The sequence below is a fragment of the Trichosurus vulpecula genome, chromosome 6 (assembly GCF_011100635.1).
Source record: "Trichosurus vulpecula isolate mTriVul1 chromosome 6, mTriVul1.pri, whole genome shotgun sequence".
Classification (NCBI taxonomy): Eukaryota; Metazoa; Chordata; class Mammalia; order Diprotodontia; family Phalangeridae; genus Trichosurus; species Trichosurus vulpecula.
Genome location: NC_050578.1, coordinates 273,456,227 through 273,470,948, shown reverse-complemented (window position 1 = coordinate 273,470,948; position 14,722 = coordinate 273,456,227). Strand labels below are relative to the sequence as shown.

At 50.3% G+C, this 14,722-nt stretch overlaps 1 protein-coding gene across 3 annotated transcripts in view; it reads left to right on the top strand.

Moving 5' to 3' along the window:
- Nucleotides 1-12,166, top strand: part of ATL3 (atlastin GTPase 3) — a 35,925-nt gene extending 23,759 nt beyond the window's left edge. For all 3 annotated transcript variants that reach the window (XM_036763202.1, XM_036763201.1, XM_036763203.1), the window contains 5 exons: nt 1,476-1,603; nt 2,007-2,063; nt 6,061-6,132; nt 6,550-6,981; nt 8,093-12,166. In XM_036763202.1, coding sequence (XP_036619097.1) covers nt 1,476-1,603; nt 2,007-2,063; nt 6,061-6,132; nt 6,550-6,981; nt 8,093-8,179 — 776 coding nt within the window. In that variant the 3' untranslated portion in view covers nt 8,180-12,166. The remainder of the gene's footprint in view (nt 1-1,475; nt 1,604-2,006; nt 2,064-6,060; nt 6,133-6,549; nt 6,982-8,092) is intronic.
- Nucleotides 12,167-14,722: the final 2,556 nt, after the last annotated feature.

The following is a 14,722-nucleotide window of genomic DNA, read 5'->3' as shown; positions in this document are numbered from 1 at the left end:
TGTCCAAATTTCACAGACTGTCCCCCTCCAGTTAAGAACCGCTCAAGCTCTTACCATTTGTTTGCTCACAGCCCCACTTGGTCGGGAGGCCTCAGACCCGGGGTGTGTTCCTGCTCTGTGGTCTCTTCACTATGTGGCCTGGCTAAGTCACCAGCCTGCCCTGGAAAAGGAGAGCGTTAGGCTGGTATGGGGCTTGTGCGCTTCAGAAGGAGGCAGAGGGGTCACTCTGTCCCAGCAGAATTGGCCTTCTTTGTAATCCCACCTATTGGATTTTATGATCTCGAAAGCATGATTCTGAGGAGGGGCTGGGGTCTCCCCAGCCTGATGGCCCTGGTGGAGGCGGCCTCTTGTAGAGCCTGAGTCTTTGGGTGGAAATGAGGACTTGTACTCGCTGGGAAGAAGGGACCCTGGAGGCGGGGAGGCCCTCAGCTAGGAACCAGCACGAGGTACGTTGGGGGCCTTTCTTGAGGGCAGAGAGAGCCAAAGACGTCCCTTGGTGTTCTCCCAGATGTCCAGCTGCCTCATGGAGCTCTGGATGGGACTGGAGCCAAGAGATGCAGGTTGTCTGCCTTCTGGCTCCTGTGCTAGCCAGCTATAGGACTGGGTAGGCGGCTTAATCCCCCTGGGAAATGGGGATGAGAATAATGTTTGTGTCAGTGCTAGCTCTGTGAGCCCAGGCAAGCCATTTCAGCTCTGTCTGCCTCAGTTTCCTCAGCTGTGAAATGGGAATCATCATAGCACCTACCTCAGAGGCTTATTGTGACAGTCACATGAGCTAGTATTTGTATAGTGCTTGACACAGTGCCTGGCACATAGTTGGTGCTTAGTAAGTAGATGCTTGCTCCTTCCTTTCTTCTCTCCCTTTCCCTCCCTTCTTCCCTTCCCTCCCTCCTTCCTTTCCTCCTCTCTTTCTCTCCCTTCCTTTCCTCCCCTCCCTTCTTTCCTTCTCTCCTTTCCCTACCTCATGGGACAGTGGTTTGGAAACTCTAAGCTTAGGGATAGGGCCTGGATCATTGATTTCATTGGTGCAGGGAATGTCCAGTTGAGGAAGCTCCCTCTCCCAATGTAGGTCAGCACCCCTCTGCCCCGTGGAGAGGTTGCATGTCCTATCAGTTCTGCCATGAAACGCTGTCCATGTGAGCAGTTAGAAGGAGGCCTGTCCTATGCTGGGAGAGAGTCTGAAGAGGGACGTGGGTAACTTGTAGCCCCAAAGGCAGAGCGTCTATCTCCTCTAGTCCCAGAAGTCCCTGGGGCATTGGCTGTCACCTAATGGATTTTGCAGCGATTTAGGCTTGCTTGTCACTTTTTGAAATTGCCCCAACTTGTGTCCAAAAATCCTTAGGTCTGGTACCTGAGAGGGGGTGGGGGGGAGGCCAACAGGAGTCAGGCTGGAGAGGGGGGAGGTGGAGCTGCTTCTGGATGGGGCCCGAGCCAGGCCCATTGCTTACACTGCTTCTCTTTGGTCCCCTGGACAGACATCGCTCCTGAATTCAAAGAACAATTACAGGCACTGGTACCGTTTGTGTTAGATGCAAGCAAGTTAATGGAAAAGGAGATCAACGGCTCCAAAGTCACCTGTCGGGGTCTGCTGGAGTATTTTCGGGTGAGTGTGGGCCTTCCTTCCTGAGCGCTTTGGTTTTTGAGGGCCACTCTTGGCTTGGCTGTTTGAGGTGGGGCTAAGCCACAAGCAGCCATTAGGGGGCAGTGATGATCTGTGAGATGAGCTCAGAGATGATGAAGCTGGATCCCTTGGAGGAAGACGTTGGAATGGGCAGTTTTAGGGCATTGCTGAGAGTTAGCCAGCTGGTGGGTGAGTTGAGCGAGAGGTGAGGGGGTCTTCAGGGTCTGACGTCCACGCTGTTGATGGGCTCCAGGTCATGCCCGATGTGCTGGCAGCTCCCATAAGAAATGCCCCCATGGTGCCCCCCCCCATGTCTAAAAGTTATTCTGTGCCCAGCTGCCACAGGCTGTGGGTTTGTGTAATCCCCTCACTATTCATGTTCCAGGCCTACATTAAGATTTACCAAGGAGAAGGTCTGCCTCACCCCAAATCAATGCTGCAGGTAAGCCATTTGCTGTCATCCCAAAGAAAGTCATTCCTCTGCTAACATGAGTCCCATTGTCTTTTAAAACCAGGGAGCTGTCACCCTTCTTCACTGTGCCCTGAGAGGGAGGCTATGTGCGCTTTGTTTTGAGGCACATTTCCCAGAATACTCCACTGAGATTTTCTGACTTTGTCTCTATAAATATGTGACATTGGAATTGGAGCCAAATGGCAACTCCACACTGGGATCACAGGGCTGCAGGGACCTTGGAGGCATCTAGCCTGACTTCTGAGCCCACCAGAAAGAATCCTGTGCACACCGGTCCTGAGGCCCTCCAGCCAGAGGCCCCCCTCGCTCCCTGGGCAGGTGGCCCCTTTTGTGGGGAGCCCTCAGTGGGAGTGAGTTGTTCCTCTTCTCTAGCCAGAATCTTTCCCCTCTCCTCTTCCTCTTCTCTGCCTTCGGAGACCAGCCTTTCTTCTTCCGGACATGCTTTCCAACACTTAGCTGTCCTCATTTCTCTTCTCAGTTTTTCCTTCACCCAGACTAAGCGTCCCTAGTTCCTCGATCTGTTTGGCCCTCCTCTGGCTGTCCTGCCCCATCCCGGTCCCCCCACTCTGGATGCTTCCCAGCTTGTTGGTGTTCGGATCAGGTGTGGCTCCCCCACCTGGGCACTCTGCTTGGAAGCAGCTGAGCAGTGAGTGCTGGTTCTCCTGGCTCTGTGATGTCACTGAGGTAGTTCCCTCTGATCATGCAGAGATGCCGCCCATCCGTGCCTCTGTCTTGTGTGGTGTCTTACTCAGTGGACTGGCATTTATCAAGTACAAACACATATGGCAAGATGTTCCTTGCCTCCAGGGGTTTACATTTGAATGGGGGAAGATGACCCATAAAAGGAAGCTGAAGAGCAGGGGAAGGTGGTGAGGTGGACGTGCCCAGTGCAGGCTGGAGAGGGATGAGACCTGGCTGACCTGGAGGGAGCTCCCAGAAGTTTGTTACTGGGGGTGAGCTTCCCCTCCTCTGCGGTCAGTGGATTATCCATCATTTTCTCATGTGATGGGCTCATGTCATTTTCCTAAATCTCTGTTTGTGGCATGCTGTAGTCTGCCCACTGCTCGTGGAAGCCATGTTCCTCTTAAGTTCCTGGGTGCTTGCCTTGCAGCCTCAACAACACTGGGAAATCACTATGAAAAAGATGGGCTTTTGTTTGAGGGAGAAGGTGCCCTTCTTCCTGTCCACCACATGACCTGGACAGTTAAGTCGTCTTTGTCCATTTGGTTTATCCTCGGTGGATCCCTAGGCCATAGGAGGGCTTTGCAGCGTACCAAAGCTTGGTGCAGTCAGCACATCGGCCTGTGCAGGCACACCCTCGTCCCCAGGGGAGCCTTACCTGAGAGTGATGATGAGAAGTTCGTTGGACTAGGACCTTCTGAGGAAGCTTGTATGACTGTGACGTGGAGAGCCCTTCCGAGAGCATTGTGCCAACTGGACCAAATGCTTTGGTTGTCAGCCAGCACCAAGCCCAGTAGGGGCTCGTATTCTTGACTTCTCACGTGATGGTGAATATGGGACTTCTTGTGAGATACTAGTCAGTCAGCAGGCATTTTCTGTATGCACCATGTTAAGCAAAAGCCTGGCTGTTCTCTCCTGACACTATCACCAAGGGTACCACAGGGCATGTACAGATTAATTTCAATAATAATAATAATAATAATAATGAGCATTTATGTGGTGCTTACTATTTGCCAGGCACCGTGAGGAGGTCTTTACAAATATATCTTGTTTGATATATTGTATTCTCATGAAAAGTTTCTATAGATGGGAAATTCAGCACATTCATTGGCAGTTAGTAGTTTTCTCTTGGTCACCTTTTTGGGTGGTAAGTAGTAAGGACCAGGACCTTCCTCTGCCTTTGGTTTCTTCTCCTCCTCTGGATACTGTCAGAAATGGTCCCATGGTTGGTTGAGTGGTCAGTGTAACTCTGCTGCTTTTCCCAAAGCCTTTGTTTTCTTTGGTACATTCGGCTGCAGGAGCTTGGGGACCTTCACACCTGGGGATCTTCCCCTTCTTTGGTGACCCAGGGAGCTTGCTGAACACGAAGACCTGCAGATCTCTGCAGGGGAACTTCTTTCTACCCTAATATCTCCCTTTTTGAGGATCATTTTCCTTTTTCTTTTTTTAATGTTAAACATTCCCACATTAGTCATGTTGTGAAAGAAACAGAACAAAAGGGAAAAACGACAAAAAAAGAAAAAAGAGAAAATAGCGCTCTTTGATCTGCATTCAGACTCCATACTTCTTTCTCTGGATGTGGAAGCATTTTCCATCATGAGTCTTGGAGTTGTCCTGGTGAAGATCACTTTCTTAACGGCACGTGTCAGACCTTCTATTTCTCCTGATACATTTGTGCTCACTAGATGCTCCTCCGTGGTCTGGCCTCTTTTTGGATCCTGACTCTTCCTCTGCGTGTTTGCCATCCCTCCCAGCTTTGGCTCATCTGCACATTGAAGACTTTAAGTGCCATCTGTCTAAGTCATTGATAAAAATGCTCAGCAGCATCCTAGACACTCCCAGAGTGCTCGGCTCTAGGTGGCCTCCAAGCTGACATCAGACCATCAGCGTTGGGTTTCTAGCTCTTTCTGTCACTCCATCATGATTCAAGTCGAGGTCACATGGACGGTGTCCTCGGATATCCCAGTCCAGAGGGTTACAAGAGCAGTTCATCGCCGTGGTGACCCTCCCCTGTGAATGACGTGGCCTCAAATTCTGCTTGGAGCCATCATGGAGCTCCTCAGCCTCTTCTGGGTTGACTCTCCCTTCTCGGGCCTCTGTTGGCCCGTACTGTACTTTGATTTCAGTTGCTTATTAATCATCTTTGTTCTGATTTTTTCTAGTCTACAAAATATGTTTCTTCCCCTCCCCTGCTTGTAATTTGTGAACACTGTTCACTTGTACAAAGGAAAGCTATTCCTGTTTTTGATATGCTTTATCAGATCACTTTAATATCATCTGCTTTAGCTCTCTATGTGTTAAAGTTAGCTTCATTTATGAAGCAGGCTTTTATTTAAGCTGCAAAGCTGATTTTGTTCAAATAGATAATGCTCAGAGACTGAGCAGAAAGCCAATCAGATTCAGGGCTCCTCAATGACGGAAGGTTTCGCAAGGGACCTGGAGCCCAACACTGCCTCAGTGGTGTTAAATGTACATTTTTCCCCATGGCTGCTGAGCTAATCCTTGCCAGGTGGCTAGAACGGAGGCCAAAGAGAGTGTGCCCTTGATTTGGGGAGGGGCCCTGGGCCCTCTTTGCAAAAATTCCTAGTCAAAGGAGGTGGGTTGGTTGGTTGTTCATCAGAACAGTATATTATATAGAAGCTTAAAGAGCTCAGCCTCAGTTTCCAATCAAATGGGATATGGGATTGTATGTAATGGGAAAAGCCCTGCCCTTGGGCTCCCAGGAGGCGCAGGCCTGCCACTCCCTCCCCTCTCTGGGCTTGGGTTTCCTCCTCCATTACTGTGGCAGTCGAGGTCCCTTTCTAGCCCTAATTATAGAAAGAGCTGCTCTTTGCACCAGCTCATTGGCCTGGTGGCTCAGCAAACTGCAAATCTTGGTAGAAGCCTGAGGTGCTAGTAGGGACACCAATTGGCCATTGATGCAGACCAAAGAGGATGGGCTGCAAAGGGAGCTGAACCTGGAAGCCATGGTCAGACCCCAGCTCTGGAAGAAGCTCCCCTGTGATTGTGGAGGACCAGTGAGAGGGGATGCTGGGGAGGACCTCGGCCCATCTCGGAACAAGGCCCTTGTAGGGATTTGTTTGACTTGACTTATGTGTATTTGTGATGTGGGTTTTGTTTTTCTTGCTTTTTTTTTTCCAGGAGGGAAGGGAATGTGGGAGGGAGAGAAGAAATAAAGACTTGCTAATTGAAAAAAAAGTAATTAAAAAAGACAACTACCTGCAGTTATTTGTGGAATGGTGTTGAGTAAAGGAGGCTAGACATTTTCTCTTTCCATTTTTAAAAGGCCACTGCGGAAGCCAACAATTTAGCTGCTGTGGCATCTGCCAAGGACATGTATTACAGCAACATGGAAAAGGTAAGTGGGGTTTGGGAGAAGGAGCCCTGCTGGGGCTGTTCCCAGCTCTAAGACAGGCTGTGTGGCCTCTCTCCAGAGGCGCCTCAGTTTCCCTCATCAGTAAAGCAGGGAGAATCATGCTTGGGGCCATGGTGGGGAAATGTGTTGTGATCCTTACAGCTCTTGCAGAAATAAGCTGGATTTGGTGTGGTAGTGTTCATGATAGCCATCCCCTCTATATGATGCTGATTGATTACCGGCCTCATCAGGCTGGTGCCATGTTTATGCGATTCGCTGGTGTCTCTCCTGATGACATTGACTCGTGGTGGAGGTGGAAGCTGCCTCTCTAGGACCCCTCTCAGATCAGCCCAAGCAGCCCAGCGCAAGATCCCCCCGGCCCGTGCTGATCCCGTGGGGGGCCTCGCCTCTTCCTCGCAGGTCTGCGGAGGGGAGAAGCCCTACCTGGCATCCGACACGCTGCAGGAGAAGCATGACGAGTTCCGGAAGCAGGCCATCGACCAGTTTAAGAAGAGCAAAAAGATGGGGGGTGAGGACTTCAGCCTGCGGTACCAGAGCGAGCTGGACCGGGACATCCAGGAGCTGTACGGCCACTTCGTCAAGCACAACAGCAGTAAGAATGTGTTCAGCTCCTTCCGCACGCCGGCCGTGCTCTTCAGCTTCATTGTTGCACTCTACCTGAGCTCGGGCTTCGCGGGCTTCCTGGGCCTGGAGACGGTCATGCAGCTGTGCAACTGCTTGCTGGGCCTGCTGCTCATCTCCCTGCTGACCTGGGGCTACGTCCGCTACTCTGGCCAGTACCGGGAGCTGGGTGGCGCCATCGACTCTGGCACGGCCTTCGTCCTGGAGCAGGTGAGTGCGCCCCCTTCCCTCTCCTTTGTCAGAATGAGACCTTTCAGCAGGTCGAGTCAGATACAGGGGCTTACAGAGAAGCCAGTGATATCCAAATCATGATGTAATTGTTTTCCCATCCACATTCAGAGACCCTAAAAGCTGCCCACAGATGTGGCCCCAGGCTGGAAACCTGCTCTTTGTAAAGGCACACCATTTCTGTAGGTCATTTTTGTCCTTTGAACATTGCTTTAGGAAGGCCGGATGCCACATCAGATGTTCATTGAAGAAGCTTCCCTTAGTTTTGAGTCACCACTGGGTTCAGCTTTAGGACAGGGCTAATGGCCTCGACCTGTCCTCAGGGGGAGTCTCCTGCACCAAGACCCCCTCCCCACAGGAGTCCTAACACCTGGGCCATGCCCATGAAGTCCCTCCTCTCCCTAATGACACAGGGAGTAACAGTGACCGGGCCATTTTTGTCTCCACAAGAAGTGTCTTCGGGGTTAGTGGGGATCCCTTGGTCCCTAGCCCCCTCCTCCTCCTGGGTTCAGGAGGCCTTTGAAAAGAGGCTGGGGTGCTGTGTCAGTGTTTGGAGCTTCACTAGCTCTAGGAACCTTAACAGGGTGGTCAGCTGACCTGGGGCTCTGCTAGGCACTCACTGGCTAGGTTTTATACTAGGGGTGGCGGGGTGTGTGTATGTGTGAATGCGTATGTGCTTCCAGCCCCCCAACTTCCAGGTGAAGGGGAAGCCAAGCACAAATGGAGCACTGTCTCCATGGGCAGCTTTCTTCTCTGCTGTCTTTGGAGCCCTTGCCACTCCTTGGGGACATCCCCCCCATCTGTAGCCATTGGGGCATCTGGCTATCGATGAGAGTTGGTGCCTGAGCCCATTTGGGGCTGGGGGAGTCTTCACATGTGCCTGTGGCCTTGGTGATTTGGGGAATGGTGGGCTCTCTTCCGGACTTGGGGGCGTGACAGATTCTTCCCAGCCCAGAGATGGCCTTGGGTGGGCTGTGGTTTGGGATGTCACTTGAATTTGAGGGTGGCACCAGCTGGGTCCAGAAGCCTTGTACTCTCCTGACTGTGTGGTCCCAGTCTTGTGAACTCATGCTGTGCCAATGGACTTTTGCAGGCTACCTCTTGCATAAATAATTCCACTCAGGAGGCTGTCGGGGAATCGGGGTCCAGGAGACCTTTTGTGGATAAAAAGTACCAATAAAGTGGGGACCTGGCCCGAGTGCGCTGCACCACAGCAGTCGCATGGGCCTTCTGCAGCAGCCCAAGTGCGCCTGGGAGTGGGACGTCACCCCGGAAGACTCGAGATACAATGCTGTAATAAACGGAGCAGACGTTTGCCTGTGGCTTAAACCCACCTCCAGGACTGTTGGGAGCCTTTCTTTCCTTCCCGGTAGAGGTCCAAGCCCTTGTGTTGTTCTTGTGTTATTTCGCTTTCCTTTTTTGCACTTTATGGGGGTGGGGGGAGGCTGGAGGGTCAAAGGACAAAGCAGCCTGGAAAGTCCTTTTTGTACCACAGAGTGCCTTTTCGATCTGGACTCATGCTAGCCATGGACACGGTGGGGAGGATGGAGGACCAGGGGAAGGAATGGGCAGTTTGTGTTGCCACATGTCACCTCTGGGAGCTCACACCCCGCTTGTAAAAGGTGTCCTGAGCCTGCAGAAGCTCTGGTCCCGAAGACTTCTCTCCAAGAGAGTTTGAAAGTAGGCTCCTTGTAACGCTGGAGACTCCTGTGTGCATCTGTCCTGTGGGTCACAACCAGACTCCAGAATGTAGGGCCCCTCCCCGGGGGGCAGGGCAGACAGGGACCTTGGCTCTGGGTGCCCATGACTCTCTGCCTTCCTGGTTTTCACCAGTGGCTTCTTTTTAGCCTAGAATGTTGGAGGGAATGTGGACCAGCAAAGCTCATAATCCAGAAATAAACTGAGTGACCCCTGACAAGTCACTTGGTCTTGTGCCTTGGTCAAATTCACTGTGTCTCATGTATTCTAAATATGAGCTTTTGTTTTAAGTTTTAAATTTTATTTTAAAATAACCTCGTTCTCACAGAAGCTGCATCAGAGCAGACCTTTCTGAAGGACCAGGGGAAAATCTTAGCCAGTAGAGCTGCCTTCCTTCCGATGGTGCCTTGGTGGTTAGAGGCTCAGCAGGGATTCATTCCATTGTGTCCGTGGGACCAAAAAAGCAGCTGCCACCATCCCCCCATTTCCCTCCTGGGCCTATGGATGAATGTAATTAAGTGAGACCACAGTGACTTGGCTTGTTTGGCACATCTCCCTTGGAGGTTAGGAAGTCACCTGTCAGAGAGATTCTGAGGCCACAGCTGACATGGCTCAGCAGGTTCTGTCTCATGCGTATGAGGCGAAATAGTTTGGATCACATCAGTTGGCCGTTGCTTTACTTCATTATGCCAGATTTTAAAACTTTGTTTTCTTTGAGGTGCCTACACATAAATTAGAGCGTTACATTTTGGGACCCTTGGAAAGAGAAGATACTGTTTTACACATGTGACTTCTAAATGTAAAGTTCAGGCAGCTGGAGTCTCTGGTCACATAGTCCTCCTATCTGGATTTCTTGGTCCTGCCTCTCAGGGTTTTGTATCCTCTTAGTCCAGGATTAATTCCAAGTATATTTTCTTACAAGTAATATTTTCTTTCTTGCAAAATCAAAGGTAGTGACATATGTATAGTGCTTTGTAAATGGTAGCTGCTACTGTTGTCTTGCTCACTGGCTTGCCATCTTGCAGGTTGGTTCGTGCATTTGGATTCAGTTGGCATGAAAACAGGCTGCCGGTTTGTTTTCAGAATTTGTCTACCAGACTCATCAGGGATCTCAAACCTCCGCTTTAAATAAAGGGATTTCAAGTAGGTGGCTCCTGAGATGTGCGTGCATTTCCCAGGAGCCCTTCATTTGGGTAAATTGCCCCTCTACAGTCTATTAGAATCCGAAAGAAGCTTTCCCCCTCCATGTCGTCCAGAATCAGATTGGTGAGGTCCTGATCCCTAGGCCCAGTCCTAAGATCCTGAAGCAAATGTGAGGTCTTCAGTTCCCTTGGTGTTTGGTGCAGCGTGTGACGCTGCAGAGCCCTGAGAAGTCATCATTTATTAGGCAGTCAAGGCCGATCGGGTCTCTGGCTTCACCTTGGTGCTGGAGTCTTTGTGTCTTAACTCAGCCGGCTTGGGCAGAGTGCATGATCTCTTCTCCCCTGGGATGAGGTGGATTCATTATTCTACATTTGATCTTTTTTGCATCTCCCCGCTGGATGTGGAGAGCGCTACAGTGGTTTCCAATGAGGTTGGCCGTTGCAGGTCTCCTGGCCAGGTCCAAAGCAGAAAGCCTCGATGCTCAGTGTTCAGGCCCATTTGCCTCCTTCAGCACATTCCTTTGATCAAGCCCAAATGGCAAACCCTGGGTGTCAGAGCCTCGATTACCCCAGAGAGGTGATGGAGGGATTTTAGTAAAAGTCCATCTCTCCTAGACAGTTTTCTGTAATACTGACGTCACTTCTAGCATAAAAAGAGGGAGCACAGTAAGTTGTGCTGGACCCTGGGCCACCCCTTTTCCTGTTTAGGGAAAAGGGGACTCACAATTGTGTCTTAAGAACTGGGACCTGTTTTTGGTTGAAGAGTTGATGGCCTTCAGTCTGTGCCATGGGGCTTGTGATATTACAATCTAGTTTGCACATTGTAAGATTGCCTGCATGTGTTTGCTTCTTGTCTCCTTTTTTTCTTTCTCTCTATTCACAGAAAATAAAATGCTTTCAGCGAACAAAAAAACCAGCAGAGAATAAAAGCTGCCCTGTATCGGCAGCCTCGTGTTTCTTTGGCAGACTGTGTTTAGGACTTGGCTCTTTTGCTCACTTAGGAGCACGGTCCCCTGAAAAGAGGCTGGCACGGCTCGGTTTGTTTTTTTCTCTTGGACACACACATTCACCCATGTCCGAAAAGGTGATGATTCAGGCAGAAGCAAGCTTGGATTTTAAAAGTTTTTTGAAGAATCTTTTTGAATTAACGTAGTTGGTAGCATATGTAGTACTCTGACATTCAGTTACCTGCTGGCGGAAAAGTAACAACCAGAAGGAGCATCGAGGCAAGGGTTGGTTCTTGAGGTGATATCCAGATGAAGTGGTGGCTGCTGCCCTGAGGTCCTGACTCCATAACTGCCTCACCCCAACCGCACCCCCACATTCCACAAAGTCATTCGCTGAACCTCCTAGTTTGATATTTTGAAATAGGAACTTTTTGTTTGACCTTCAAAGTAATCTAGTACATAAGATGATGGGTGCAGTTGGGAGCTGAGAGTAGGGTAAAATACTCCAATGACTTCTTGTGGGGTCCGAGGAGCAGAGAAATTGAATCAGAATAGGTGTCCTAGGGCCAAATCTAAGTGGGTGATGACCAGGGTTAGTTTGTCCCTACTGGTGGGTGGTGGCGGCCTAGGAGATATGGACCCCCACCCACCCAAGGTGTCCTAGGCTGGGCTGGGAGGAGGTCGTGGTGCCTTTCGTCCTGCGTCCGGTTACTGACTGACAGGAATAGAACTGGGAAGTTGGTTAAAACAACTTGGGCCACTGTTTGTTTTTTTAATTAGAAAACAAGCTGGATCCTCTTATTCCAATTGTTCAAATATTGAAAATGTCCCTCTAGGCCCCAAATAGAAATTATGAAATTTTCAGAATCAGGGATAGGAAAGGTCTGGGACCTGGTGTCCTGGCTTGGTAAGCTTGGCTCCTGGGAGCTGGATCTGCTGACCAAGTAGCTATGAGGCTAGCGAGACTTGGAAAACACTTTCCTCTGTGGACCAAGATTACTGTTTTATTGCCCATGTGGGAATTCCATGTGCCAAAGCAAAGAATGTGCTTCCTGTAATTCCCAGAGATTCCTGATTTAGGCCCTGGTCAGGCTGTGGGTCACCCATCAGCACCTAGGGGCTTCCACTCAGCCCTCTGTTGTGTTTGTACTGGGGAGCCTCTCATGTGTCCTGCAGGTGCCTTTGGCCAAGCACAGACTCCCACCCAGCAGTTTGTCTGTTTTTTAGTTTGTTAGCCTGGAAAAGTGCAATCAGATGAGTGTGTATCCATCCATCCGTACGCTGGACTCTAACCAGAAGCGTGCATGTCTCTGTATCACATACACTGAGAGTTGTAAGATTGTGTAATGGAATAAAGACCACAACCTGTTTGCATCTGCATTCTGCCTTTTCTTCACTCTTGGAGACTCCCTGAAGGAGGTGCTGGAGCTTGAGGACCAGCATGCCCTCGGGTGTGACGGTCCCTCAGCGGGCCCTCATCTGTAAAATCAAGGGCTTGGAGTGGGGGATTTCCTTTCTAGCTCTTCAGTCTAGGAAACTTGGATTTCTTACCCTCCTCCTCCCTACCTGGCCTTCCTCACCTGACGCATTATGGAGCTAACCACTGTTGGGTGTTTATGAAAGAGGAAACCAGAGGTTTCCTTGAAAGTTCCTTAGGATCCTCTAGAAAAGGGTTAGTTGTGCTCTCTTCAGACCTAGCTGGGTACTGAAGACCAAAGCCCACACTTTGTCCTCTTGGTTAAACTTACAGTTGGCTTTGGTGGGGGGGTGGGTTTAGTGGTGGTTGGACAAAACTTTCAGGGGCTTGACCCAAAAGTTGGAGGGCCAAGAAATCTCCATTTTTGGTCCCTAAACTTTAAGGCTAGGTTCAGGATCCCAGGGTCCTTAGTACTTCCAGGGGGGTGAGCAATACCCACGGAAACCACCCCAAATCCCCAAAGCTGGGGAGAAGTGAGTGGGATAGTCCCCTAAAAAATGGCCCCCTACCTCTCTGACTAGCGCCCTGGATGCTAATAGACGTGGATGACGAAGGTGCTGGGGAGAGGTCTCCAGAGCTTTTTCTGTGCCCGGTGAAAGGGGCAAAGTGCTGGATATCCATTCATCTTTTCTCCCTGGCTGGCAGAAAGCATGCGGCTGCATCGTCCAACACTTAGCCTGCCTGTAGTGAGAGGCCCACAGAGAGCTGACGTTCTGAGAAAGACACAACAGCCCCAAGGGTATGTCTGCCCACCACATATTGGTTCTTTTTAAGGCACCTGCTCTAGAGAGACTTGGGAAGAAGGAGGAATGTGGTGAGGTGAACCACAAAGGGAACTGGAGGGTCAGGGACCCCCGCTTTCAATTGGTGTGAGCACACCCCTTTCTCTGGCCTGTTTCCTCTTGTGTGAAAGGACGGGCTCTTCTCAAGCCCACATTTCTGGGTTGCTTCCAGCTCTGATGTGTTGGGATTGGTGATCTTCTTAAAGGACAGAGCCGATCTCTTTTCTCAGTGCTCAAGAAGCTTCTCTGGCTCTCTGCTGCTTCTAACAAAATACAAACTCTGGCCTTGCATTTAAAAGCCTTTATGCCTTGATTCTGACCCATCTCAGACATTACATTTGTGCCAAACTGGCCTATTGGCCATGCCCAGTACATGACATTTCCTACCCTACCCTCATGCTTTTGTGGGGGCTGGATCGGGCCTCTCTCCAAGCCCAGTCCTCTATCCACGGGACTACGTGGCTATCTGACCGATGACTGGACTTCAGTGTCAGGTGGTGGAGTGGGTAGTTATTGTCTTTGTAGTAGATTAGAGCAGCTCTCGGGAGGGGGTGGGGCAGGGGTGGGCACAGTGCCCAGGACAACCTTTGCTGAGAGCTAGCCTAGCAGGAAGGTGAGGATGGTTGTTGGTGGGGGAGGATGAGGAACTCTACCGGGAGGAGGTTACCCAATTTGGTAGACATCAAAGAATGTTCATTGTATTGGTATGGGTCTTCTTATGACAGACCCCTAACCTCTTTACCACTTTGTAGATGGTCTTAGAGTGAGCCTTTGCCTGGAAAATTGACCCAAGGCTAATCTAGAGTGAGCATTGCCAAATGTCGCTGAGCTGGTCTTTGAGAGACAGTATTCTAAGTCTGTCTAGCTTTCTGGCAACACCCCCTATGGCCTCAGAGACTAGCATCTTCTCCATACTCTGAGGAGGCAGAGGTGGCCAGGCGAGCTAGCTAGCAGCCTAGATGAGGAATTCCAGTTCCAGAGCGGCAGAGGACGTCCCTGGGCATGCAGCCCAGACCATCTGCCTCCCAGCCTCTGCTCAAAGACCTTAACTGAAGGGTCCCCACCACCTCCTGGGGCATCTCATCTCACTATTGGGGAGTTTAAACTGTTGGCAAGTTTTCCCTAACAGCCAGCCTTACTCTGCCTTCTATGCTAGAATGATGCATACCTGAAGACGTCTGAGGTGGCCCCCCCCTCAGCCTTCTCTTCTCCAAGCTCATGATCCCTAGATCCCCATTTTTTAGGATTGGAGACTGAAGGCTGCACCTTTGAGGTCACGAAGTCCAACCCTTCCATTTTACAAATGAGGAAGCCCAAGGCCCAGGGAAGGTGTGACATCTAAGGTCACATAGCTAGCAAGTAGCTGAGCTGGGATTGATCCCTGATTCCAAATACAGTAGCTTCACTCTGAAAAGATCCCAAGAAGACTGGAAAATGGCCAAATCTTGTTAGATGACATTGATCGGGGCAAATGTAAATTTTTCCACTTGGGTTCAAAAAATCAACTTCCTAAGTATAAAAAGGGGGAGTTCTGGTTAGCCATCAGTTTTCTTGAAAAAGATCAGGGGTTGTAGTGGTCTGCAAGTTCATTTTGAGTCCATAGTTTGATAGGTAAGTTAGAGCAGCCAAGAAAGCTGTGTTAGGCTGCTTTAAGTGAGGCGTAGTCTGGGAGTTGGG